Source organism: Apteryx rowi, unplaced genomic scaffold, assembly GCF_003343035.1.
Source record: "Apteryx rowi isolate R43461 unplaced genomic scaffold, aptRow1 scaffold_126, whole genome shotgun sequence".
NCBI classification, from domain to species: Eukaryota; Metazoa; Chordata; class Aves; order Apterygiformes; family Apterygidae; genus Apteryx; species Apteryx rowi.
In genome coordinates, this window is record NW_020447486.1 from 1,734,498 (window position 1) to 1,762,251 (window position 27,754).

The 27,754-nt window shown below is 38.1% G+C and overlaps 1 protein-coding gene across 12 annotated transcripts in view; it reads left to right on the plus strand.

Moving 5' to 3' along the window:
• KAT6B (lysine acetyltransferase 6B) overlaps positions 1-27,754 on the plus strand; it is a 129,224-nt gene that overhangs the window by 2,225 nt on the left and 99,245 nt on the right. For 7 of the 12 annotated variants that reach the window (XM_026055770.1, XM_026055772.1, XM_026055778.1 and 4 more), the window contains exon 2: positions 5,163-6,058. In XM_026055770.1, the coding sequence (XP_025911555.1) occupies positions 5,438-6,058 (621 nt within the window). In that variant the 5' untranslated portion in view covers positions 5,163-5,437. Of the gene's footprint in view, positions 1-68; positions 228-863; positions 923-4,392; positions 4,416-5,162; positions 6,059-15,080; positions 15,186-20,274; positions 20,376-27,754 lie in introns of those variants that run through there. The other 5 variants (XM_026055773.1, XM_026055776.1, XM_026055777.1 and 2 more) reach the window with 5 other exon arrangements.

Genomic DNA, 27,754 nt, shown 5'->3' on the forward strand with positions numbered 1-27,754 from the left:
GCCGCCGCGGTCCTCTTCCCGCTGCCCTGTCCCGCGGGCGCGCCGAGCCCCGCGGAGCGGAGCCCAGCCCGCGGGCTTGGGGTTTCCCCTTCTGAAAAGAAAATCCCGGAGCACGGCTGCGGGGGCTCGGGAGCCAGCCCCAGCCCGGCCCCTGTCAGACCAGCGGTGCCTTGGCATTAGGCGCCAGGCGCTGCAAACTTCCGTGGCTTAGAAACACTGCAAAAATTGTAAGTAAGTTGAGGGAGAAAAATACCAAGCCTCTGAAAGCAGCGTTGCAGAAGTGGTGTTCAAACCGCATTTGAGACCTAGACCTCACCTTTAGCGTTCTGTCACGAAGTATTGGGGGGGGGGAAGGCAAACAAAAATCTTTTCTGTTTAGAATCACTGTCCCAAAGCAGAAATATCTTAAGTGAAAACATCTCCTGCAGGTTAACTGCTGACAGCGAATGTTACCTTCTCATGTTCGCTGATGTTTTCTAGTCACCGTACTTTAAAATGGTCAAAACCTTCGTTGAGGAGGGTGGGGAGGGTTAAATTTGGGTAATTCTGCTGGTGTCATGTTGTGCTGGTGCTGGTTGTTCTGGTGGTGCTTGTTGATGTCATGTTACTGCTCATTAGAGTGTGATCTTAAACTGGTTTGTGGGGTATGGCTAAGTGCAAGCACTTCATGAGTTTCTTCTTCACATGTACCGCTTCCAGCTCCGCCCCCCCCCCCCCACCGTCTTGTCGTTTAGTTTTGAAGTTGCTCAGTGTCTCCTCATCTGCCTGCATTATGGACGTGTCAGTTCCTTTGCTTGTTACAATTGAAAAGTACATGTTGTATGAAGAATAATGAAATAGCTGTCTTCATGATCCGAGTAACTTTAAGAGCATCACATACGCTGGGAATCCTTGTCTGGATTTCCTTTTTCTCTGTCTCTTGGTATGTGCCTGTATTTATTTGATATGGGGAAATGAATATCTTCTCTTTTGCATCATTAATTGAGGTGGGGGTGGTAGAACACAGAGCTGATTAGCTGCATAATTCTAAGTAATGGGTTGGAGGGGGGGAAAATGGCAAAGAGCTTATTTAATGCAATGGCAGTATTCTCTCCTTCCTCCTCTTCTGCTGCAATCCTTACCTGACCCTGATGCTGCAGCAGAGAGCTGGCCTGCTGCTGCTTCTCTTATATGTGTGCAGAGCAGGTAGGAGGGAGCAGAATGAAAGTGTTTTTTACAGGTCACCAGGAGGTTGCACGACTTGCTGGGTTTTTTTTTTTCCTTATTTTTCTGATAGTTTTGTTAACTTAAAATTTTAAAAGTTTAACTGCATTTACATTTAAGACAAGTGAGGTTTTTATGATTTTCTCAAAAATAGACTTTAGATCATGTTTTGTGAAATGCTTTTGGATACTTGTGTAATGACATTTTAGTTTTGTTTGGGGGGAGAAGGGAAGGGGGAGAACTAGCTAACTTATTTTTTCAGCTTTTTTTTTTCCCCTTTCCTGCTACAGAGCTTGTTTTCAAAATCTGGAACACTCAAAAGTAATTCCAGATACTAGTTCAGTCTAAACCAAGAACCCATTACAGGATTATAGGATTACTGATGACACCTAAGAATGACATGTTCAGTCAATGCATTCTTTAATTAGATTCAGCTCTACAATAGGTGTGCCTTTTATAAAGGATGTATTTGCATTCATCTTAAATCTCAAGCAATTTCATGATTTTGCAACCTCTTTGCATTTATCTAACTTATAACTTAAGTAAAAGGACAAGCCTTGACGAGAGATGGCTTTTCTTGTTTTAAAAGTAATCCCCCTACAAATGCTTATGTTCTGCAGATCTTAAGTAGCAGATTTGTTAACAGACTTGATCAGAGGTGTAATAACATTTCAGAAGTTTTAGATTGTGTTACTATGTTCAAAGTAAGGTAGAGTACTGAAGTTGAAATCCATAYGAGTTGCTAAGAGTTTAGTGACCATTGCCAAAAACTTGGAAGTGGTCCTATGCACTTAGGAGTCTGGAGAATCTAATCTGCAGTTGGATGGGTTTTGTTGAAGGTTTGATTAAAGGTTTTTTAATTATAAGGAGAAGAATATTAAAAGGCATGAGTGCCTGCTACTGGTTTATAATTACTCAGAAAAATTGGTATTTCCTCCAAATCTGTCTGGGTAAACATCATGCTTTTATGTTAAATGAGGTATGAGCTCTTCTTACARTATTGGAGAAATATAGTTCTAAATTTAGAAACCTGAATTTCATTTTGAAGCTCCCTGTGTTGTCTTATGTTGAATCTGGAAAAATTCTCTCTATGGCAGTTAGTTCTGTCTCTACACATGCTGAGTGATTGGATGTGTAAATATGTATGTGTTGCCAGTCTCGGATCAATAACTGTCTTAGCAGAACTTGATTTATGAAAAGCCTTTTTAATTTATTGCTCCAGGATCACTAAGCTGGACTATGTTTCTGGCACAAATGTTTGTTGCTAAGTGGTTATTCTGAATCTTACAGGTGGTAGAGCTTTTCAAGTCAGCTGCAGAGGTCAAGGTGCTGCATTTCTGTACATATGCAGGCAAAGGGGCAGAATAACAGAAACTCTTGGTAGTGTTGAAACAGTTCAGAAATTGGATTGGATAAGCTTTGCAAGGCTTTCTTAAGCAGAATGAACTTGGATTCTGTTGGAAGGAGTAAATTTAAGATTTCTTACTCTTCTTTCAAAAATATCCTGCCCTGTGTGGTGGAAATTCTGTGCTCCTGCTGATGCACTCAACTAGTATTGATTTAGTAGGTGCCAGTAYGCAGGAGGTTGTATGGCACACAGGGAATTTTAAGTAAATAAGTGAAATGTAGTTCTGAATATATAGTGCTGTGAAATTCCTGCAGCAAGCAGCAGACTTTAATGAGGCTATAGGCTAATGCTCACCTTTTGCCACAGTCACTGGCCAATAAAAATTCCTGTACCCCACAAGTTACAGCATTTACACTAAAATGTTCATCAGTGTCCGGATGCCTGAAACAGACCCTGCACTGTGTGTTCTGGAATTTAATGGAAGTGATGTGGTTGCTTGTACAAAATTTAATAAAACAGTACAAACTGCAGTAGGTTTAAAAGTGAGGCAAATATGTCTGACTCAGCAAATGGAGTTTTCGGTGTTTAATTGAGCACTGAGCATCTTCATGCAAATTCATAGTAGAACAGCCTAACTAAATAACTTTAAATTTAAAACTAGCTTTCTAGGAATCTGTGGTTTTATATGCAGCTACAAAGAATTTCCTAACCTAAAGGTTTTCACTAGCAGGATTAAATTAAAATGTCTATTCCCAGATTAAGCCATTGTTTCGTTAGAGATGCTTGAAATATACAGAACTGTTATCAGATATAACATATGAACACTGACTAGAAGCAAGAGACAGGATCCACTCCTCTCTGTAGATCAGTAGGGCTCAGGGTAATAGAGCCAATTAAATATTCAGGCCCTGTATTTGTATTAGGAATATGTCTTTTCATTCTGGCAGTCAGATGGACTTTTATATTTACAAATCTGGAAATACTTAAGCTCCAATCAAACCTAAAGAATGACAAATTTATGAAATGATCTATATTTCTGCTATGCTTGTTTAAAACTGTATTACATTCACCAATAAGCAGCTGCTCTTTTGTTACTAATCCTACTGTGCAGGTATAATAATGTGTGAAACATGATCTGGAGTTCTTGGGTGTTGCGTAAAGAGATGGGTGGGAAGGGTATAGGATTAAAAATCTTGTTTTTAGTCATCCTCTTTACAGTTACAGCGAATCTTTCTAATGAGTTGAAAATAATTTAAATTACTGCATCAGTTTGGGTTTTGGAAAATGTAATTTCCACTTCCTGTCAATAATTTACTCAAGTTTCTAACCCCAAGTGAAATCCAAGATGACTTGACTAAAATAGAAATGATAGCCAAGACTTACAGAATCATAGATTTTGTTGTTATAAACTGTGGCAAGCAGCCTAAGAAATGATGCATTTGTGTATCTTCTCCCCCCCCCCCCCGCCATGAGATTTTGCTGAGAAACTGGAGAATCTTCTTTACAAGAGAACCAATTAATTGAGAATGAAGATTTCCTTCTTTTTGGTGTTTGTTTATTTTTTTGATTTAATAGTTGTACAATTCTGTTCATGTCTTCAAATGTTGTCACTCAGATTTCATGGCAGAAGAAGCTATTTAAATTTAATCTCAGATATATTTATTTTTTCATTAGATGACTGCTGTCTTATTTTCATTTATGTGGCTTTTTCATATGTTGACCTGCAGAATGAATAAATTCCTGATTAAGATGTTCTTTTGTGTTTATTAAATAGGTTTTTGTAGGCCACTGAATCTTCTTATGGGAAGAAATTATTCTTTATTACATTCCATAATAAGAAGTAAAGAAAATTGTTCTTGAAACTGTGAGTCRCTGACAGAGCACATTTTGTCAATATGACCTCTTTATATATATATTCATACTGACAGTTTATGTGAAAATTTCACCTGTTACTTCATTTTAATTTCTGTTTCTGAGAGCTTATATCAAAAATGCATGTCTGTTAACTGCACAGCTTAGGATGAGGCATGCTTTTGTGATCCATTTCTGTGTTATAGCATAGCTAGGTGTTAATGAAGGATGCAGTACTAGTAATACAGTGCTGATGTTTTGGTATTGATTCTTCCAAGTTGCATAATCAAAATATGGCCTGATAGTTAAAGACACCACTTTGCAAGAAAAGGCAGTGACTAATAATTTGACTTTCATCAAGTTAGGGTGGTTTTTTTCAGTGCACTAATGGTGCATGCATATAGTCATTTTCTTACATTAGTGGGTCTGAAAATGGTTTGTAGGCAGTTTGTGTTCTGGAAAATGTTTTCAGATGTTTGACTGAATAGAAGTTGTCCAACTAGTCGATAGTAGGCTAAATATGGAGTGATGGAATTCTGGGAAGCTAGATCCACTGAATGTGATAAGAAATACAAGGTTTACATGGCCACTTGGTTGGCATGGGGAGGAAATTATCGGATGGATTTTGGACAGTCTCACAGATGTTTTGCATTCTGCATTATGTACAGTATGAATGCATGCCTGTTTGTTTGTTTGTTTGTTTAAAGTACTTCATCATTAACTGTGTTCTTCCCCTGCCTCTTCCTTTCTCTTTTTGAAGGTTGAACTGAACTTATTTGTAAGGATGTACCAGTATCATCACAAATGAATCCTTTCTACACTTCCATTGGAGCAAAGTAATTACAAGTTTCAGTCAGCAGATATTTCACCTCCTTTTCTGACTCCTTAGGATGGATATTTTTGAGACACATCCAAACAGTGTGTGGAATCCTTTGATTTGTTTTTGAGGTGCGAACAACCTCTGAAAGATCCCTTAAAAGGACGAGGAGGAACCTCTATGGGTAACTCTTGGCTGGAAGCAATTACTGGTCAACCATGGTAAAACTTGCCAACCCACTTTATACAGAGTGGATTCTTGAAGCTATACAGAAAGTTAAAAAGCAAAAGCAAAGACCATCTGAAGAGAGAATATGTCATGCTGTTTGCGCTTCCCATGGATTAGATAAGAAGACTGTTTCGGAACAACTGGAACTTAGTGTTCAAGATGGTTCTATTCTTAAAGTTACCAACAAAGGCCTTGCATCCTACAAGGACCCAGATAATCCTGGACGGTTTTCATCTATTAAACCTGGCGCTATTCCTAAATCTGTTAAGGGATCTAGAGGAGCTTGTAATGAGCTTCGTAATGTGGATTGGAATAAACTCTTAAGAAGAGCAATTGAAGGGCTTCAAGAACCAAATGGCTCYTCCCTGAAAAACATAGAAAAGTATTTGAGAAGTCAAAATGATCTCGCAAATATTTTCAACAATCCTGCTTTTCAGCAGAGATTGCGTCTGGGGGCCAAACGTGCAGTGAACAATGGGAGGTTATTGAAGGATGGGCCTCAGTATAGGGTGAATTACGGCAGTCTGGAAAGCAAAGGAACTCCCAAATATTCCAGTGCTTTCCCAGCTTCTCTTCCACCTGTCAGCCTTCTACCCCATGAAAAAGACCAGGTAAGCTGGAAAATGAAAGCAAATGTAGTAATGCAAAAATAATGATTCTTCTTGTTCTTTATTTACCTATATAAATGTGTGTAAGTGAGAATACAGGTCAAAGTTCCTTGCAGAACTGGTTCTGAAAAGCGAAGTTAACTTAGCTATGTCCTGCCATTCTGTATTGGATAGTTTGCTCTTTGGATTTCCAGTAGGTAAAAAGCATCAGGGAAGAGTACACATGTGTGCTCTCTTCTGGGTGTGAAACTGTTCTTTGTCTTGTCTGTGTGGTAGACTGGTATTCTTGAAATCTGCAATCTGATATGTCTATGGCATATTATCTTCACTTTTCGTGTGGACATGCTTATTTTTCTTGTGGTTCTAACACCAGCTGAATTTGAAATACTGCCAGTAGAACTCTTGATATTTAAGACTGTTAGGTGATGTTTTTTTGTTGTTGTTGTTTTGTTTTTTTTTAATGTAGATAGACTTAGCTTAAAAACTACAGTTAATGGGAACTGGAGCTAATGTAAATATCCTAGGCATGTAAGTGAAGGTGTCAGAGGTGCATATTGTGGTTAACTGCAGAATCCTCTTATTTCAATTTCTTTGGCCTTCCTACATGTTTTTTTGACATCATTTGGCTCTTGTTTCCAGGTTAATTATTCACAGGTTCTAAGCCCGTGGCAGCGGGGGGGGGGAGGAACTGCTGATCAGTGTTTCATATAGGATATACATACATATTGAAAGGATAGTGTCAAAGGCACATCTATAGGCATTCTTTAGTCATTCCTCATTTAGTGTGAAGAAGTGTTTTTTGGGTTTTCAGTGTACTTGAAATGAAGCAACYTGTTCTACTTGAATTAAGTTATTTAAAACAGAATATTTCTAGTTTTTGAACTACTTGGTGGTAAAGTTAGTTGGCGGTTGCTTTTGGCATTGAATAAGCCAGATTATTTTGCCATTGTAGTGCTGCCATTAGCATCTCCTCCTAAAAACTCATGGTGGTTTTCATTCCTGTTCTTCCTTCAGCTGATTGTAAGGAGCCAGAGGGTGGAGAGAAGAAAATTCTTTTGTTTTAAGTGAATTTAGTGGAACCTACAAGAGCAGCTAGATTGTGGAACTGAGACCTGACAATACAAATATTGGTGCATGTAGGCTGATTGTTTTGCAAGTTTCCTAAGCATATCCTAAATATAATTGCTCTTACATGTGGATTTCTATCAAATTGGACTTCCAAGGTGTTTAAAGGATGTGTGGAGCTTTATACTTAGTAACCAGAATGGGAATTCAGGACTGCTACTTACTGTGCAGTTACTGCTGTAATCATTCACTACAAAGATTTAATTACTTGTAGTGACAAAGCTGTCTATTGTTTAAGTAATTTCAGAGATTCTTCTGTAATTCTGATAGTCCACAGTGGAATGAAAAACTTGAAAGTTGGAATACTGAGCAACCAAAACAGTTCAATGCAACGATACTTCATGTGAGTTCTCTGGAGTGGGGGGGAAGTCTCCCCGATAGTCTAACCACAGTGGTTGGCATCCATCACTAGAAACACTAGTTGGGTCATGGTGCTGAAAAAGCCATTACTGCCATACTAAAATACTGGTATAAGGATAAATCTGTCTCTCAGAAGTTAGCCAAACAAATCTGTTCTCTAACAAGTGCTTTGGCAAGAAATAAGCTTTCATTTGAGTGCCTCAAAATTAACAGTGTGACTTGTGTGTTTAAAAACTGTATAGCATACATCAAAAGTATTTCTATGTCAGGAAAGAGTGTAAAGTTGGCAGATCAACAGCTGAATTTCAGTGGAGTGCATGTCCTCAAGTGTGCTACTTGTCTTAGTTATGAAGCAGATTATTGGGCAAATATCTGTAGACTTGGCTTAAATATAGGATAGATGCTAGTCTTTAAGCTATATGGCCTTTGAATRTAGTTTAAGAAAGGACAGTTCTAAAACTAACCCTGTAAATAGGTATCTCTTGTTTATTGGGACGTTACTGAATGTTGATTCAACATTCATGGTAATTCATGAGTGAACAAAACAACACTGCAGGAAAACTGTCAGGCTATTTTTAATAGTAGTTTAGGTAAAAGTAGTTTAAGTGGCGGTATAGGGCATGTGAAAATTATTTATTGAATTTGATGCTATAAACTGTAGCCAGGTAGCATCTCTCAGGCATGGCTAGACTTGGAACAATTCAGTGTATTTTAAAGCTTCTTTATTTGACTGTTTATGTAGCTAGCTCAAGTAAGAGTGTTTGGGGGTTTTTTTTCTGATTTTTTTTTTGTTTTTTTTAATGCTAGAAGTGAGGTTGAAATATCTTTTCTGTTGACTTTCAGTGGGGAAAGAGGTGTATGTGTGCAGAAATCTGTTCAGATGACTACAAAGCTTCTTTTTTTTTTTTTAAAAGTCAATTTCATCTTTATGTATAATTARCATCTCATCAGGATGAGACATTTAAGATTTAGCGCATTTGAAGTCTGTATCTATTCAGAGTCCCCCCCTTTGGCAAGCTGAACTTTCACACTTGCAGTGCAAGATGCAGACCCTGAGCCTGCCTTCCTGAGGGAGCAAGAGGTGGTCAGAAGAGATCCAGTGCTGCCTGTGTTTTTTCAAGGCATCAAAGTGCCTGGTGCAGCAAAGAGATAGATACTGCCGTAATGCAGTTGAACTTCAGTAATGGCTGAAGCTAGTTTTGCAGACCTGGAGCCTGACTATGGGAGTGTTCAGTGTTTTGCACAAGATGACATACTTGTGTGGAAGAGGGAGCTTGAAGTGCTACCTTTCTTTTTGGTGGTGATGATATGGAGCTGCCTAACTCTTCTCTTCTGACCCAGTTGGTGATTCAAAACAGCTAGATGCAGTCCTCTTGTTTCAGTAGGAGTAGAAATAGCACAAGCTAATGCTGCTGTAACTAAATGCAACTACCGTGTTATTTCTTGTTCTCCATAGGCCTGAAAGGAAACATTTGTTTTAAAATCCATTTGTTTCCTTCAAACGTTGTGTTTTGGTGCTTCTGAATTTGTGCAAAGGCATGTCAACTCCCAGTTACAGGAAGCAGAAGAATGTAGTGCAGCTGTTTGAATCTTATGTTTCCCCACCCCTTTCCATTCCCTTCGGTGTGCAGGTTTGCTCTTTCACTCCTATATGAAGAGATGCAGGTACAAGGCTCATGGGAAGGACAGACTTCACCAGAAAGTCAAATAGCTGTCATCAACTGTACGTTCTGTGCATGGTATGGTATTGTATCACGTACATGGCTTTACATGGTATAAAATGTGATGAGCAAAAAGTAAATTTCAAAAGGACTTCACAGTTATCTTGAACGTTCTGATGGCTACTTTAAAATGGTGCTTTGATTCAAGTTATCTGTCCATATTAGGTAAGCATCTGTCCTAAAGTCTTAAATTAATTGGTGTGTTAAAGGAATCGACCAACCTCTAGCCAGAGGCGAAGCCTTCTTGACAACAAATGAAAACTGAAAACGGAGACGTTTGTTAGGATAAAGCCTTAAATGTTATTTCTTCTTTCCTGGAAAAAAAAATCATAAGCAGAAAAAGAAGGAAACTATTTGCTCAGTAGTTTGTTAAAACTATGCACTGTGATACAGTGAAGTGTGCAAGATCAGTTTTAACTGCTCTTATGTGTTCTTCCTTATGTTCAGGGTATCTTGCATACGCATTTCATCTCTCACGCTTCACACCTCTCACCCATCATCTCCTGAAAAGGGCTGTACAAGTATGTTAATCAGAAAATGCAGTGTAAAAACTGAAAACATAGTAGGAAAGGGTGCGAACAGAGGGGAGAATGAGCCTGAACATGTTTAGCAGTATCTAGTTTTTGTATAAGCCTTTTAATACATTAAAAAATACTTCTGGAAATGCAGCAAAAAAGTGGTATTTAAAAGTTAATCTTAAAGTCATTAGTGATGTAATGGATATTTAATTTATCTTTAATGGGGTCAGTGGTAGAACAGCTGTGTTTGACATTTTCCATGTGTGTTCCTTGTTCTTTGTTACTTGGATAAGCACTAGGAAGGTCCTGCAATTTGGAAACTGTACGAGACCTGCCAGCCCCAGGAGTTAGCTGTGTGAGTGCAAATGCAGTGTGGATGCAAACCTGAAGAAGCATATGTTTCTTTGCTGTAGACAGGATTTTACTTGCTTATTTTTAAACGTCATTTAAAAGGAGAAACTTGGTTTAAAAAAAGAATGAAGAGGCGATGGCCATTTGCCTAACATTTTAGAGGACAGTGGGCCTGTGTAGTGTATCTTGGTGGTTACCTCTTCGGCTTGATATACTTCAAGTATAATTTGAAAGATACAGAAGGTCATTTGATACTGACTTTTCCTGTGCTTTCTTGGTTCTCCTGGACACCCTTTTGAAAAGCTCAGCAACTGCATATTGTTTCCATTTGACTCTTGGCATGAAAAATTGTTTTTTCTTTTCTTTCACTTTCATTTTGTCTTTCTAAGTTGATGTTTGTGCAAAAACAAGCTGTTTTATTTTTTTCATACTTTGAACTCCTGTTTAATTTTGCTTTCACTGGCCTATGTCCGTTTAGCTTTTCAAAGTGTAACTTGGCATGGGTTGGATTTCAGTTTTCTGGGATGCAGCTTGTGGCAGTGCAGACACTGGGTGTTTCTCCTTCTGTCTTTTAGGCAAGGGGCCAATCTATAGTGAAGTTTTTTGGCATCCATGGCTCCTCCCTGCTCTGCTCCTCAGCTTCCTGCCTTCCTGTGGGAAGGCAACAGGAGACTGTTGGCTGAGGTTTCTTTGCTTGCTCTACCTTATCCCCTCTGGCCTCTAAACTTTCCACTGATCAGAAACAGAAAAACTAGGCAGAAAGGAAGTGCTACAGAATGTGTCTTACTGATTTACACTTAAGTTAGGCAGTGGGAATATTCCCTTTGGAGGTGACTTTACATGAAGACTGTGCTCCTGGGGTTGAGTCTGATAATGAATATGGAGTGATAGACAAGTTTCTACAAGAGCATCTGCAGTGCTCATGCTGAGGAGACTGTAGATGGTGTGTGGGGAGGAGAAAAAAAAAAAAAAAAAGGAAAATGAAAGGTAGACTTCAACTGTCTCAGTCCATAAAATACCACTGTAGAGACAACCAGTACTTTTCCCTTTGTAACATATTTATGGTGACAAATGACTCGGGAATGTTATTGTTAGTTGACAAAAGTAAACTCCTATGTTTATTCTTCTCATTGTCTCAATTCGCAAGATGCACCTTAATTTCTTGGAAGGCTGGCCTGCACCTCAGTGCCTCTAGCTCTGGTTCTTGAACTTTTAAGATGATCATTAGGTGTTGCTGCTCCCTGCAGTTTCTCTGCTGTCCCTGTAATTTCTGAAATGCTGTAAGTACCAAATCTATGCAGAAGCCAAATGAATGCTTCCAAATGGTTCCTATTCACACTTGAGATTCTGGGGCTTATCAGAATTTGGAGAATGCCTTATCCCATCTTCTGAGTATTTAAAACTGAAATGGAAAAGCTTTGTCATCCTGTGTTCTGGAGAAGCAGCTCATATCACTGTAAATAGATACCAGGATCTCTTGGGCTTTCTTGGTGTCTTACAATTCAACACATTCTGATTGAACTGAGAAACATGCCTGTGGAAGTTTTCTTGAATTGTATGGTGGGAGGGGAATTAAAAACTGTTTTTTCCTAAGCTAGATTGGCCTGCTCCTTCATGACAGGGGAAGCTTGGGTTCTCATTTCTGGTGTTAGCAAACTTAGTTTCTGGAAAGATGTCATCTGTTTTCAGTTTCCTATAGAACTGTCTGGGGAGACCCAGCTCATCCATTTTTCCAGGCTGGATATTAAGCCTAGGAACATAGTTCCAAATGATGCACGCATAATTCTAGTTTATTATAAGGAACAATGCCAAACCTATATTATAAGCCATTTAATCCTAAGGACTGCTAAAATTTGATTATCTAGATAGTTTCTCTTCAAAATAAAATAATTGATGTGATGTAGTACAGAGTCCTGTACTGAAACTGAGAGCAGTGAGTTTAAAAAAAAAAAAAAAGCAACAACCCTGCATAGTTGCAGCAGTTCTGTTCATGTTTGCTCATCTACAATCTTTCTATGAACTCTTCTGTCTAAACTGAGAGAGACATTTGATCCTTAAATAGTAATTAGAGGTTTTACTCTTTACTTGCTTGTTTCCCCTCTCTCTGTGTGGAGATACCTCCTTTTGTCAAGATTTTTTCCTAGTGTATAAAAAGAACAGAAGTCTGCCCCTAGAATTAAGGAGAACTGCCTTGGATATTTTCTCAGTGCTGTATCCTTACCTGCCTTAGTTTAAGTGTCTCTTCTTTTTTTGGCTAATGTTCAGCCATCATTGTAGTCATGAGTCTTTGGTGTTTATTCTGCAGCAGTTGGAATGTGATAATAGTTCCATGTTGTTTCGTGGTGTTGCAGCCACTTGGTTGTAAAAAAAGGTCATGAAAAATCTTGGTACTTTGCAGCTGAGGTTCTCTGCAATTTCTTGATAGATAATTTTTTCTTAATGTATAAGATCCCTGGGGTCTAAATCAACCGCTGATCAAATGTAGTTTTCCARTCTGACAGTTGAAAGTTGCAAAAGACCATTTTTTTTGAAAAAATAAGTATTGTCAAGCTAGCACTGAGAGAAGCATTACTCGATCAAATGATTTAAAAGCCTTTTCTGTGTGACTTTAAATGCATTTATGATCTTTTTAGTAGCTTCTTTCAAAAGGCAACTCTTCTCCTCTGTATGCAGGACTATATTTGAGCAAGTAAAAGGAGAGAATCCCTTTCCCTATGACTGTGAGGGTCTGTTTTGAGCCTTCTGCCTTGCAACTTTCTGGAACAGAACTGGGAGAGTTGCTTACTTTTGTGTCCTGGAACAATACTGTTAGGGCAATGATTGTGAATTTGAATTGTGATTGTGAAACTGTAGAATTTTGAGAATGAAGTGCATAAAATAAGGCAGCACTTAGCCAACAGATCCTGTGCTGTCCTTGGGTGGCTTGCTGTTAAGAGCCTAACTAATCATTAAACTAGTATGATTTCCTCTGGATACTAGTGATGTAGCATGACATTCTTTATAGTGTGGACTGTATTGCCTTGCTAAATGATTTCCTTGTTCTGGCGGAGAAATAAGAAGTGTTGTGGATAACGGATGTGACTAACTAGATTAAATGGCCTAAAGTGTTTAAATAACTTAGCTTGAAAACTTAAAAGCTCAGCTTGAAAACTTGCTCCATTAAGAAGTGTTGCTAATATAGTGCAAGGTTGCAGTGTCACTGCTTTTGGTGTCTGTTAATTTTGCTAAATTGCTATCAGAAATGTGAATTTGTGGTTGGGATTCTCCAGTGTTTAAGTGGCTAGATATAATGAGGGTAAGTAGTTTTTAAATGACTTATCTGTTTCCAAACTTAATAGGCCTGACCAATACTTTCAAAGTCAGAAGCTTAGTAATGTAGAACTGTGCAATTGTATTTGGGAATTTCCTTTGAGTTCACTAGACAATTTAAAATTGCAAGTCCCACTGACTTAAGCTGATAAACTTTTGTTGGAGATAGGCAGATTGGACAAAACATTTAACCTTTTCTGATTCCTTGAAATTCAGTAGCCTAGGAAGTGCATACAGCTGATGAAAAAGTAGGAACCCAACCACACTGGACTGTGACTTGTTCGGTTAATGCTTTGGTAAAGATGCCTATGGAGTCTGTTGTGTTTATTTTGATATAGATTAAAATTTTAAGTGTGAATATGAATAAGAGTATGTTAAAACAGACTTTCTGCAAGTACAGAATTTTACCACTTAAGAAAACTGAAAATAAGAATAGAGTTACCAGTGCGTGTATTTTACAGTTAAATTCAGTGACTCTAGCCATCTTTTTATTTCCAAAATGCAGACTAGTTCTGTTTTTCGAAATGTTATTATTATTGAACAATCAATTTGGAACAATTCAGGGGTCTGTTATGGGGGCAGTGAGGCAATGGTGAGTTTTAACTGATAAAAATACATTGTGTGTGACCTTGCAAAAGCAGTCACTGATCAGAATAAGATGTGCAGATACATTCAAATATGTCCGCATGTGCTCTGTCCACCAGGACTTATAAGCTGACTCTTTCTGATGGGACAGGACCTGGCCTTAGGATGTGGCAGGATCCTGTGCTTGACAGGATTTGTGTGTGTGTGTGTGTGTGTGTGTGCGCGCGCGTTCCTGAATTGTCCTAGTGTCACTTAGCAGCAGCAGCTGAATGGTAGTTATTTGCAACCATTTCATTTTCTAGAAATAGAGATGCTAGATTGTTGTTTCGGAGTACCAGTTAGTATTACCACTGTGGTGAAAGGGGCTGTTGTGGGTTCTTTTCAAGCTCTCTTGAAGATCTCTGTTTATATTACAACTTCTTATTAAGAGTATCTAACTGACTAGATTCATCCTCCCCCTTTCCCCTCTCCCCCCTTATTCTTCCTCAAAACTAGACCTGCAGTCTGAGCATCACTGTACTATACTGACCGAAAATTTTACTGCAGTTTTGTGGCAGGACTTGAGTATATTCATAATAATCTTGCTGAAAACAGAATTTTGCTTGAAATAAGTCTGAATCAAAATTGTGGGTGTGCGCTTTTTTTATTCTTCCTCCTCCTTCACTCTCCTGTCTGCTTATAAGTCTCCTTATTCAGGGAGCATATACCCGGTGTTACTTCAGTTAGTATTGTTGTTACTTTTTTTTTTTTCCCTCCCTTCAAGTCCATGCAGAAGAGCTCAAAATCTTTAATTAGCTGGCACCAGGCAGTATTCTAAAATATGAACAGTGTAAACTGTTAAAGGGATTTCTGCATAGATCACTCCAGGGCTGCTGCATTTAGGTTTAGGTGAGAAATGTTGTTTTTGTAGATTACTGTGACTTGAGAAGCTGCTACATACTGAGTGGGGAGGAGGGAACCTTGGAAGAAAACTCTGCGGGCTTGTAAAATCTTAACTCTTGTGTCCTTTGTATAGTTATAGGTACAAACATGTAGGAATTTCTGCTTTCTCAACAGTGGAGTAAGCTTGAGGCTTCTACCAGGACTCTGGCGCTGGAGAAGAGAAGTTGAATGATCGCAGCGAAGTTGTCTGGGTGGCGCGGCTGATGTTTCCTCATCTAGGTAGAATCCTCAGTGGAAGTGGGGGCTAGCATAAAGTGCGATACTAAGGTTGCCACATATTTTTCATATGTTGCCCAGCATTTAATTTTGTCTCCAGCAGTGTCTTGAGGTTGGCTTCAGATTCAGATCTTTGCTTTATGCCACAGTGATGATAAGGACTGTTTGTAGGTTTAGGAATTAATTTTTATGTAATGTCTGTGTATCTGTGGCAATATTAACTAGCAAGATGTGCAGCTGACTCAATGAGAGACACAAATATCTGTGGCACACGTCAGACACTGAGTAGAAGTTGTCCTTAACTAATAAGTAGTTACAACTAACACTTGAAAGGAGTATAGTGAAGATAAAAATTCATGGATGTGTAGACTCTTTTTAATTTGTTTTTGCATGGGAAAGTCCTGTTAAAGCACCTTTTTCAGTGCTATCTATTCGGCAATTATAGAGAAGGTGGAGTCTGCCTTTTCTCAGAGATGTACAGCAAAAGGATGAGAGGTGACTGGAACAAGTTGCAGCAAGGGAAATTCCAATTAAATGAAGGAGAAAACCCTTCATAATAAGGATGGTGAGACGTGGAACAAGGGCTCAGTGTGTGTGGCGGAGCGCAGCTACCCCTGCGCCCCCCCTMCCCCCCCCCCAAAAAAAAACCCCAAAACAAAAAAAACCTCAGGCCCAACTGACTGCAAATAACTGACAGTGCCCAGGTCTGATCAGGAGGAATTAGGTGATACTGGTTGCAACTGGTGAGGCCAGAAATGGGCACGAGATCAGCAGAAGGTATCTTTTCCCCAACATGGCATGAGGTCAGCAAAAAAAGGTACATCTTTACACCAAATATTGTATGACTGTGAGTCAAACTCCATGCCCATAAATAGTGCTGCAGCCTAGAGCCCATTGAGGTCTCCTGCATGGCAGTGGGCTGCACGGTGGTGAATCTCCCCTTGAGTTGGGATGCCTCTCAAGGTTGTTCTCCTGGAGTTAAGAGAACCTCTGACAAGAAACCGTTGGAGCGGTAAGAAACGGAGACTCGAGCAATAACAAATATGCAGTAAGATTTGCTTGCTATGACTACACTGTATAGCCATCTTCAATAACTCTGTTTGCAATAAACCCAGAAATAATAATACCAATACCTTCTCCCCCCGTGACAGAGTGGCTGTGGAATTTCCATCCTTGGAGATAGTCAAAGCTTGATTAGGTGAGGCCCTGAGCAACCTGAAGAAACACTTGAGGTTGATGCTGCTTTGAGCTGTAGGTTGGAATAGATGCTCCAGAAATGTGTCTCAGCCTATGGTATTATTTCAACCCAGACTGAAAGCTTGTCTGCATCTTCTAACTGTTGGCTAATAAAGCAGAAAGTACAGTTCTTCATGCAAGCCTGTGATGTCAAAGATGTGCAGACAGCTACATCAAATGGCCTGAATGTGATCTAAAAAAAGTTTAAGAGGGAGAGAAGCTTCATCTGGGGAAAATCATTCATCCCTGGAAAATTCACTTTTTTGAGTTTCTGTGTTTCATGAGGGCGTTTTGTATGTTGCTGTAAGAAAAGTGTGTGTTCTGATTTCTGCTTTCTTGGGTTCTTATTTTTAGGCTTTAGGGAGTCTGGAAGTCATTGGACTTTTAGCTTTATATACAGGAGGCTGGGACTGAACTCTGCTAGGCTTCATTTAAGTTCCATCATTATCATACATGGATGCCTTATATCAAGCTGCTTGAACTGTTGTCTTGATACTGATCTGTAAAAAATGTGGGTAACGCCAAACTTGAAGCACTGTGAGATGGAATTCTCTAAAGTGCTTAGGATAGGTGGATAATGAGCAGTTAGCCAAGTGGTTATACAGAAATTGTTAAAAGGTGATGAAAAAGGCAATGTTTGATAAGCCTAATAAATTTTCAGGACAAAAATAATCTCCACTTCAATCACTGAACTTAGTTAAACAAGTTCTATGCTTATAATGGCAGCTGCATCCCTCTCTCTCTTTCTTCCATTCCTAATTTAAAAGACATTCAGCTTTGTTTTCCTACTTTGTTGCTGCTCTTTTATCTTGTAAACACTAGCAAACCTGCTGTAGGAGTCAGGTTAACAAGGAAGCTAGCGGTAGTGGGAGAGGAGGACAGGGTATTGACTCTATGAATAAATGTTTGGTTATTAGTCAGTTTATAAACATACCCACTGAAGCTTATAAGAATACATAATGGGGCTTGCAAATACACGTGGTATTTTCGGATCTGATTCCTTCTGCTCTGCCTTAAACTGTCCAGCTCTCTTCCTTTCACTCTTTAACCAGTTATAAAAAGTGAGTGTCACTGATAAGATATTAATGTTTTAAAAAATATATTAGTGCTTCTTTAATACTGGAAAACTGTACAGTAGAAATCCTATTTATTGTTGCATGTTTGGCAACATGCTCTGCTGATTTAGTGAAGCAAGCTTTCGTTTAGATGCAAGTAACAGATATTTTCTGAAGTTCTAAAAAGTGTAGATAAATCAGTCAAGAAATTATTGGAGAAAACCACTCATCAGGGTAGAGTCTCATCTGTTAGGTAGCAGTGCATGCTATGTGCATATGGACCATTCTGTTACTGCACTTGCATATGCATATATTTAACTGCATGCCATAGTATTGGAGCTGACACTCTTAGAAACCAGTGACTTGTTCTTCTGTGGCCATTTTAAAATTATATTCCCAAGAGATGTATGACAAGCAGGAAAGAGTTCCTAGTGTCAGGTCCCTTGACATGCCTGTCTGCCATACTCCTTGAGGAAAGGGAAATTATTGGTAGTTATGTCCTTTAATGGTTCTAAATCTTCTTGAAACAAATGTAATACTACTACATTGTTAAAGGTGATAGCTTCCACTATAGCCATCCATATATTTGATTTTTATTCTCACTCAATTAAAAGTCAAAGATGCTCTACCTTGGAAAAAACATGGAATACAGTAGCTGTTACGGAAACTCCTGGCTTCAGCTAGCTCTTCTGCTTCAAATCTGTTGGAAACTATTTAAGGACCAGAAATCTGAAAACATGAGTTGTATTCTGGGCTTTACCACTTCCAATTTAAGTGATGATGGGCAGTTCTTTTAACTTCTTTATGCTTTCATGAAATTCATTTAAAAACAAGTGAGTAGCTGCTCATCTTGCAGGCATGTTGTCAGCATTTCTGTAGAGAGCTTCAAAAGTGTTTTGAAATCCAAACATGTGAGATGCTAAGAATCTATTTTTTAGGAAAAATAAACCATTGGAGGAATTTGCTCTCCCCTTCTGCTTTCCCCCTTACCCCCGAATATATCTCAGTAGTCACTTTTGGTGGGGGTGGATTGCATTGAGAGGAACTCCTGTCTGGTTTTCTGTGCTTGGTGTCTTTCTTCCCTACCTCCCCCAACTGCTCTTCTTAGTACTTGACATCTAAATATATGGAGTAAATGTTCATAGCCCCTGTCTAGTCAGAAACAGACCTTTCTTAAATCAACATTCACTGCATCCTGGCAATAAAAAGAACATGAGAACTCTAGCTCTCATACAGAGCTAGGGTATTCCTTTGAATGTCTCTTTTTTTTTTTTTTGTTAAGCTGGTTATGCTTGCCTGTTTCAGCTTCTGATAGTTTCTGTATGTCTTACATAAAAACTATGACATGAAATCAGTAATACTTTTCCTTTTTTAATAAAAGAGGAACTTTTGTTTTGGGTTGTACAGGTAACACATGCTGTTACTCATTTTGCTTTGACTTTGAAGGACTGATTTCTGAGCAGCAGAAGGAAACTTGAACAAAGACTTGGCTAGATCAGGCATGCTCTGTCATCTGTAAGTGAAATAGCTATACATATTTTAAATAAAATATTTTGGTACGTTTGATTCTTAAATCTCCATGACTGATACGGGACAGATCCATAAATTCCTCTAATTAAAATGTTTGAAATCTAGGGTTTTTTGTTGAYTGCATTAATTTTTCTGGAAATGTGAGGTGAATCTGACATGATCAAATGTGATGTCGCTAATCGAACAGAAGTGCTATAACTTGACAGAAATAAACTTCTATTTAATATTAGATTGAAAACTACAGTAAGCCTTGTCTAAGGTTGTGCTGGCAACAGTGAGCACTGACAATCTAACCTTGAAAAATGTCATTCTGAAATAAAGGACAGACAGGACCAAAGTTAATTTGGCAGGGGGGAATGGAGGGAAGATATTTTCTGGTAATATATATATTTTTTTGTTTTGGGTTTTATTTAGTGCTTGCTTTTTTTTTTTTACTGTCTTGGCTGTAGACTAGCGTTAGAAGTGAACATTACTCTTGTCTTTTTTTTTGGGGGGGGGGGGCTTTTTTTGTTACTTTGAAGAATTTAGAGGTTGCTCCTGTTTGTGGAAAATATGAAGTATGACACAGAGGGTGCAAGTTGTCAGGAGGTGATGGCTTGCAAAAAAAAAAGTTTATATGAAGTGAGGAGGCTCTCTTACTTAAATGCACATGAGAAGCCAAAACTAGAATTTCCATTCCACCCCTTCTAATAAAGGGTACTTGGCCTGTTCTTTTGAGTAGCCTTTCTTTAGATGAGGAAGAGCTTTCAGTATAAGAACCGGCTCCCATGAGAGCTACTTCTGTAATCTTTATAACTTTTGCAATCTACTTTTGTTTGTTTTCTGATATTTGTCACTAGATTTGATTCCTGTCAATTTCAAGCTTTTGGGAGAACGAAAACTTAAATTTCTGCTTCCCTACTAAGCTGATGTTTAGCAGACATTTGGTTGCAGTAATATAGTTTGAATCTGCTGTTAGGTTGACTTGTTTGCTATCTGGAAGTTTTTTAGGGGAAAAAAAAAAAGTAATTCTTTACTGTTATCCACATACACTTAAAGACTGTTTTCTTCTGCAGTTCTATGTTGGTTAGTCCTTTCTGCCTAACTTACAGTGGTTGCTCTGGTAACAGTCTCTTTGAAAATATAAGTCTTCTCATAGTGTTATTTGGTTACAGTAACAGCAAAAGGCGCTGTGGAGAAACAAGATGCGTCAAATTGCAAGCTGAAGTTTTCCACTATTAGTTCAAATAGAACTCCAACTGCTATCCCTTTTTACACGTGGTCGCTCAAACAGAACAAATCTCCTGAAGGAATTCCTACCTGTAGCCAACAACCTTTACATGCCGTTCCTGAGGCATGAATGCTCTGTAACATGCCTTTTACATCATTAAAGGTAAAGTCAAGAAAATGAAAGAGTAGCTTATTTAGCAATATGTTGTTCAAATGGTATAAAATATGTATAAACTGCTTAGGAAAAGACTGGGCTGTTTAGAAGTAGGGGAACTAATAAAAGCCTGGCTTCCATTGGGTTTGTATTCTGTATATCTTGCAGTAACCTAGCAGTATCCCAGGTCTGTCCCTTCTCCCCAAAAGTCTCCTTATGCAATGTGTCCTAAGCTTCCTCCTTTGTATGCATTTGCTGGCTAGGTAAGACCCTGTACATCCCGTGTGTATCACAGAGCTCATTTTTGTTGGCCAGCTGATATAGGAACCATGTGATAACTGATGGAAGGGCTTGCAGTTGATGACTGCCTGTATATTCTCTAACTGGAGTGACCTTGACTGGGTCTTTCCCACTTACCTGTTGCTTTCTATAAAACTTGGAGAAATGTCAGTATGTTTGAGGCCTAGGCTTTGACCATTTGACAAATTTGGTCAAAAGTTGATGAGCAAGGTAAAAAGCTGCTTGTGGGTTTGGTAACAGAATCTTGCAAGTCTGTTTTTCATAGGAAAGCAGGCTTAGAAAAACACCAGCCAAACAAAAAACCTTTGCAAGAACATTGCACACTAGATGCTAGAGATGCTCTGAACAGAGCAGAATGATGCAGGTAGCTATAAACTCTACCCTATTTGTTTCATATCGTTTTTTGCTATGCTTTCAATACCATGCTTAGTTAAGAATTGTTAATGCATACTTAGCTCCTGCACCGCTACAGTGGTAACTGGATTGCTGTAGGAGCATGGAACATGAATCATATAGCCAACAAGCAAATACTGKCTGATAGACGTTGCTGCCTGTTCATAGTCTGATGTCTCCTGGCTTTTCTGGATGGTCTGCCTTTGGCTCAAAGTTGACAGCCRAAGTCCCTGCTGTAGTCTATGACTACACCCTTTTCCTGATAAGTTTTGTGTTCCTCTCTGGTTTTAGGATTTGAAGTCTCTTGTGGGTAGTTCTTTGCCTCCTCCTTTTCTTTCTCCACACCCCATGCTCTCCCACAAATAAAAGTATCAGTGTAGCCACCTTGAGGGGTAGACTTAGAGTGGAGTGTATTTTTGGAGTTCCTCCTATTTGGAATGGGCTGGAAGAATATGGATCTGTTCTTGGTAATGAAAGACTGGAATACTTCCATTCAAGTTGATCACTTGGTTATCTCAATATCATATTCTTGAGAGCCTTGGGAGTAGCTTATTTCCTTTGGATTGTCTGGGGTGATGCTGTCCTGCTACCCAAGTGCATAGGACTCATTCAACTAGCAATCTGATTCCTCTGTAGAAGTGCGTCATTCTATCTGATTATTGATGGTGAGCAGTAACTGCACCCTCCTCTTTGATTGCAAAGGCAGTGGAGTAAAATTTAAGATACTTCAAGGTAAGAAGGGCTTGTGGGGAAGGCAGTTTTGTTTGTGGACAGCAAAGGAGCGTGTGTGGGAAGGGAGGAGGGTGGTTCACGTTGGCATTTTGTGGACGGAGTTCATTAGAAGTACAGTGTAGTAAGTGCAGTACTTCATGGGCTGTTTGAAAGTGACTGTTGTTCCAGTAGTCTTTTTTTTTTTTCCCTGACAAAATGACACTGCTAGAAAGGTGGCTGTTTTTTTATTAGCAACGTAACACATTTTCTATACAGCTCTAAAGTCAAGGTTTTACCTGGACTTACTCCTGTCTGTGAAATTAAAGAAATCACTGTTGCTGCTCTTCAGCCTAAGATTGAAAGGATTTTGCTTTTACATTTCTTAAATACTAGTGGTGGGAGAGGTGTATACTGGGGAGCTCTGTTTGGTTCCTCTCTTTTTGATAACTTTGCATTCTTAAATAATATTCTCAACATGTCTAATGGGCAACTGTAGCCTGTTATGGAAAAAGTATAGATAACTTTTAGAGTTAAGCTAGAAATAAAACTCATTTATCTCTGTTTTTAGGTCAATAAACATGCTGTAGTTGATTTTTGAGAAAGTGACTTTGATTGACAGCTGGTAACTCTGTTCTGCTTAGAACAAAAAAAAAGTTCAGACCTCATTGTGTGAACATGCCCTATTTAATTTGCTCTATGTAGTTCCAAACACAACTGCTTACAATCTGCTAGTGTTAAACTGAAACTCAATGGATTACATTGTTTCTTTTTCAATATTGGATGTTTTTGAAGAGAACTGTGGAAGATTTGAATTCTAGAGTAGAACTACTAAAAATATCATAGTTTAGGATAAGCTTTTTTCCCTTTCCTAATCTGTGTGGTTAGATATAGTTCTAATTTGCTTAATATTTTGATATTGCAAGTGAAATTCAGTAAAAAGAGTGCTTTTTTTAAAGAAATGTTTTATGGCTCTTATTTGCAAAGTTTGATCCCTTAACATTTTGTATTTTTAACTTTAATTTTGAATTAAAGATATTTACACCTTCATAGTATGCTTAATTGAAGAAGAGAATACAAGCAACTTATTCGCTTCCGCTTAGTAGGGAAGGGAATCCTAAAGTAGTTTTAGTAGCTAAAGTAATTTTACTCTTGGCTCTTTTATTTTCTTTTTCCTCTCAGAAATACTATTTTTTAGCTGAGTCCTCTATTACCTTACAATTTCTGACAACAGCCTTAATAACTTTTTTTTTCCCTCTCCACACAACACATGCTTTTTGTTTACTTCATTGTTAGTGATATCATTGGGAGGCCAGCAGTTTTAAATAAGGTTAACTTTGTCTTTTATGTGCACAACTATAGTGACTCTCATTGTTATTGCCATGACAACTTTTCTCCCCCCACCACCTTTTTTTAGTGTGTATTTAATAGATTTTACCAATTAGAGTAGACATCTGTTTGGAGATCAGTAGCAATCAAAATCACTTACTAAGAAATTGTTGGCTCATGATGCCTCTAAAATATTTCTGTAAGTTCAGCTGCTTTTTAGCTGTTGCTAAGAGATAAATTTTCGTTGACATGAGGGACGTGAGGCCGTGTCAGCATGCTGCCAGTTGTTTTATAGGCAGTTAGCTCTGCCGCCTTGCAGATGGTTGGAAAACTCCTGGTAGTGGGTAAATGTGCACTGATTATCTCATTGAATTAAGGTAACCTTTTGTCATTCATTGAATTCTGCAGACCAGTCACTGAGCAGCTGCTCTACTGTTATTGAATTCTGGATTTAACGAGTACAAAGACTATGCTAAAGAGTATTTAATCTAGTTCCAGGTACTGAGCATTGGACCACTATAAGAATTTTTTTTACTTGATGCTACCTTCTATATTTTTATTTACCAAGGCAATTCATTAAGACAGTGTCTTCAGCATTTGACTAAACTAAATTTTTTGACTTTGTCACCATATGGTCATTGATATTTTAAATTTTGAAAGTAGGCTTTTAAATTAAAAAACAGGAGGGAAGGAGGATGAAACCAAAGAGGTGCAAAAGGAACTCACTTCTCTTTCTTTGTCTTAATGAAGGTTTTTTCTCTTTTGTGCAGAAAGTCTTATTTGTTACTGGCTCATATGGCAAATGCCAGTTAAAACTAGTTCCTAGTTTTTTGCTGAGAGTTGCCTTGAGAATGTTTTAAGCTATCTATTGCTTATTAAAGCTTATAAATAGAACTATAATCTATTTTGGATTACATTTGTAAGTGCACCTGATGTATTGGTGGATACATATTAAAGGTGATGACTTGCATATCAAAATTTGCTTGTAAACTTGTCTCCCAACCCTTTTGTGAACAATTTAGATAGAACTAGGTTTTCAAATAGATTGTTCTTATTGAAGACTGTTTTCCGCTTTTAAAGTAATACTTGTTTCAGATACAACTTGGGGCGGGGAGAATTAGGGTATTCCCCTAATAAAGTTTAAACTATTTGCATCGCAGTAGCAAAAAAGCAATGCTTCTGGGTTGTTAGACAGTGTTTACGAAGTCCCCCAACACCCCCCAAAAGTTTAAAGTCTTCAGATCAGTTTAGCTTTACCCAAGAAAATGCTATTCTGTTATTCTGTAAGGCTCTGAAAGTTTTTGTTGAGAATAATTCTAGTAGATCAGAAATAGAATTGCTAAAATATAATTAGAATAAGGTGTTGTTATAGCACCAATATATAGAGGGGTATATTTGAATTATTGTGCTCTGTAGAATAGGATAATACACTCTATTCTGTAAAGTAATAATGGATTGAGTAGTTCAGCAGTCTTCCAGAGAGCAGCTTTCTCAAGACATTATGGTCCACTTGCAAGGTTCAGAAATAGATTAGAAGTCATTGGATGCCACAGTGGCTGTGCTTCAGGGCAAGAGGCAGAGAAGAGGGTTTAAGGGGCTATGTTTAAAATACTGTCTACTGTAACTTACAGGAAGAAGGGTGTTTCTGAGACCCAGTTCAGGTTCCTCATCCCTGCCTGCTTAAATATAACTTTGACTTCGCTCCCAAAAGAGTGATCAGGATGGAGAGGGGTGTTGTTTGTTTTATCAAGTCTATAATATTCTCCTGKCTTCTTACATTTTCCCCCCCCTCCCAAAATCCCATGTCCTGAATAGATTTCTACCAGTAACTGGCTGCCTACCTTCCATGCGGTATCAAAAATTTTTGTTGGGCTGTTGCTCTTAAAATTGTCCAAAAATTTGAAAGTCTGCTTTGATGTCAGGATTATAATGAAAAAGATGATTAAAAATCAATGTTTGAAGCTTTAAATTTTACATGAGTTTAGTTTTAAGTTGGATGAAATAGATTTGTTAAATAAAGTTACAGTAAGATAGGTATACATTATTCTGAATATCCTCCTTTATAGCAGGCCTGGGTGATGAAATGTTTTCCATGATCTTGTAATAATACTGCAGTCTGATGTTGCATGTTTTTCAAACTCAGGAGGGARAAAGGTTCTTCAGATTTGTTTGATTACCCCAAATATCTTTCTTAATGATCAAATTAGTTTCCATTTCTAAGTACAGTGGCACTTAGGTGACCACTAACCCTTAGTTAGAATATACTCCATCATAATTGATTATTTGAAATAGCTTCTCAGACTGAAGAAATTATTTTGTACTCAGTAGAATTCTTCCCCCTCGTGTACCCCCCCCCCCTTTTCTAGCTTACTGAAAGGTTGGCATCTAACTCCAGTATCTTTGTAAGAGTTTCTCTCCACTTCTGCTAGTATCTACCTTAACTTTTGTAATCTGTTCCATGATTTGGACTTAATCTTCTCTGTAGTATATGAAGATCTGAGATATTGTCTCATTTGGAAGAGAGAAATAACTTTTCTAAATTGTCTGCTTAGCATCTAACTATTGCATAATGATCTAATGAATAATCTATGAGAATCAAGTCTTTCATCACTTACTCGAGCAATATATTCTAGGAAGGGTTGCTAAGGTAAACTGATTATTAGTGCTTTCTTCAGACAATCCAGACCGAAATACAATGTCTTGTGCAATGGTATCTTTTCGTTGTGAGGGACTGCACCCTCATTGGAGATGAGGCTGATACTTGGGCTGCATGATAACTTTAAAAGTGCTAGCTTCTAATACCAGAGTTTAAAGTGATGCCTTCTGACCCAGTCTTGGTTATAGCACTATTGTTTCTTTGTGTGGGTATAATGGAGCTAAAAATAGCATGGACAGGCATTGCCTACACTTGTTACAATTTGGGAGGTTTTTTGCAGTTGTATGACCAGTCCCATTCACCTTAAAGATCTTAGTAAAGCCTTTAACAAAGGCAGCTTTCTTTGGATAATTATTTAATAAAATACTCTAAAATGCAGCAGTTGAAGGAAAAGTGACTTCTTAACGTTAAATTGTGACTTTTTTTGAAAGAAGCTTCACCAGGAGGATAAAATATTATATATAAATTTATTAGCTTAAATATCATTCTTTATTGAAAACAGATTTACTAGAGTATAAAACCAGTAGGAGAGGATAACTAAAATCTTAATTGGGGCTGATATAGCAAAGAGATGCTCCTGATATAGCAAAGAGATAATCCTGACAGAAGTAGACAGAAATGTCACCAAGGAAGCATGATTTGTAACTGCATTTCAAACTAGGATTGGAGCTACTGCTTGTAAAGAGGTGTGTGAATTTGCATATGTTCTCCAGTAGRCTATTGATATATTGAATTTTATGTAGAAATAAAAGTACTGTGTTTATTAAAAGTATTTAAGAGTATTAAAAGACAATTTTATATTTTATTTGTAGTTTTAATTCTTTAGTATACTTAAAACAGAAGATACTTAGTCTCCAAAAATATTTCTCTCAGCAGCTCTGTTAAATTCCATCATGGATCTACCTGGTATGATTTATACTTTGCTACCAGCTCCTGTTCCCTCCATGGTTATTATTGCAAAAGATGAAGTTTTGATATTTATGCTGTAGGCCTGGCTTTTTGTTTCCCAAGCCTGAGACTCCAAGTACCTTTCAAGCTTTTCCAAAAGTAGCAAAATCTGGAACAAACAATCCTCTTTGTGAAAACAACAGCAAAACATGATTTTCTACTGATTTAGTAGAAATGCTTTGAAGAGTGTTTTTTTTGTTGTTGTGTTTTGTTTTTTGAGGTTGTTGGTGTTTGTAGTTTAGCCTCATTGGTGTAAAGCTTTACAGAAAAGCCGTAAGAAATACTTGACCCCCTCTGAGGAGGCATTGGGAAAGAGTGTCCAGTTATGAAAGTGAAGTGGCAATTATGTCTCTATGTAATAATCTAAGTTAAATCTGGTCATACTAGGTACAAGTTAGATAACGTGCAGGGTTCTTTCTTGCCCAGTTTACCTGTTTGTATTCAGACTGGATACTTCTCAGGAGCTATCCGTAGTGACTGTATGCTGTTTTTTGTTACTTCTGTAATCAGTTCAAATACTTCTATGGAGTGCTAATTGGGAAGTCACTAATGCAAATAGGGTAGGTGATAAAACAATACTTAAAGATTGTGTCAAGATGAACAGATCTCTTTCTTCTAAATTAATGAAGATAGTTCACAGACTTCAAGCTGAACAGGATTTACTTCTTTGTACAGCCATTCTTGAATCTTCCCAAGGGGGGAACCTTAGCTGATAAAGTCTTAATTTGGGTTTTGCTAACAGTTAGGTGAAGGAAGAAGTGAACTATGATCTGAGTTTACTTCCCATCGTGGTATGGGACCCAGTATAATTCATGCTATTTCCTGTCATGTTATAGTTCTTTATTAGGTTCTTTAGCAGTGTTAAATATTTTAAGTTTTGGCTTAAAATAATTTGAGGAAGTGGGAAATGTGAGATTTAAATGGTGAGTCTCAGACTGTTCATTTGCTGGAGGGGTAAAAGTCTTTCTCACCTTTCTACTTCACTGGCAGTAACTTCTCCTACCCCTCCTACCTGCCTTCCACAATCAATTCACATAGCTAAAAGATGGCTGGC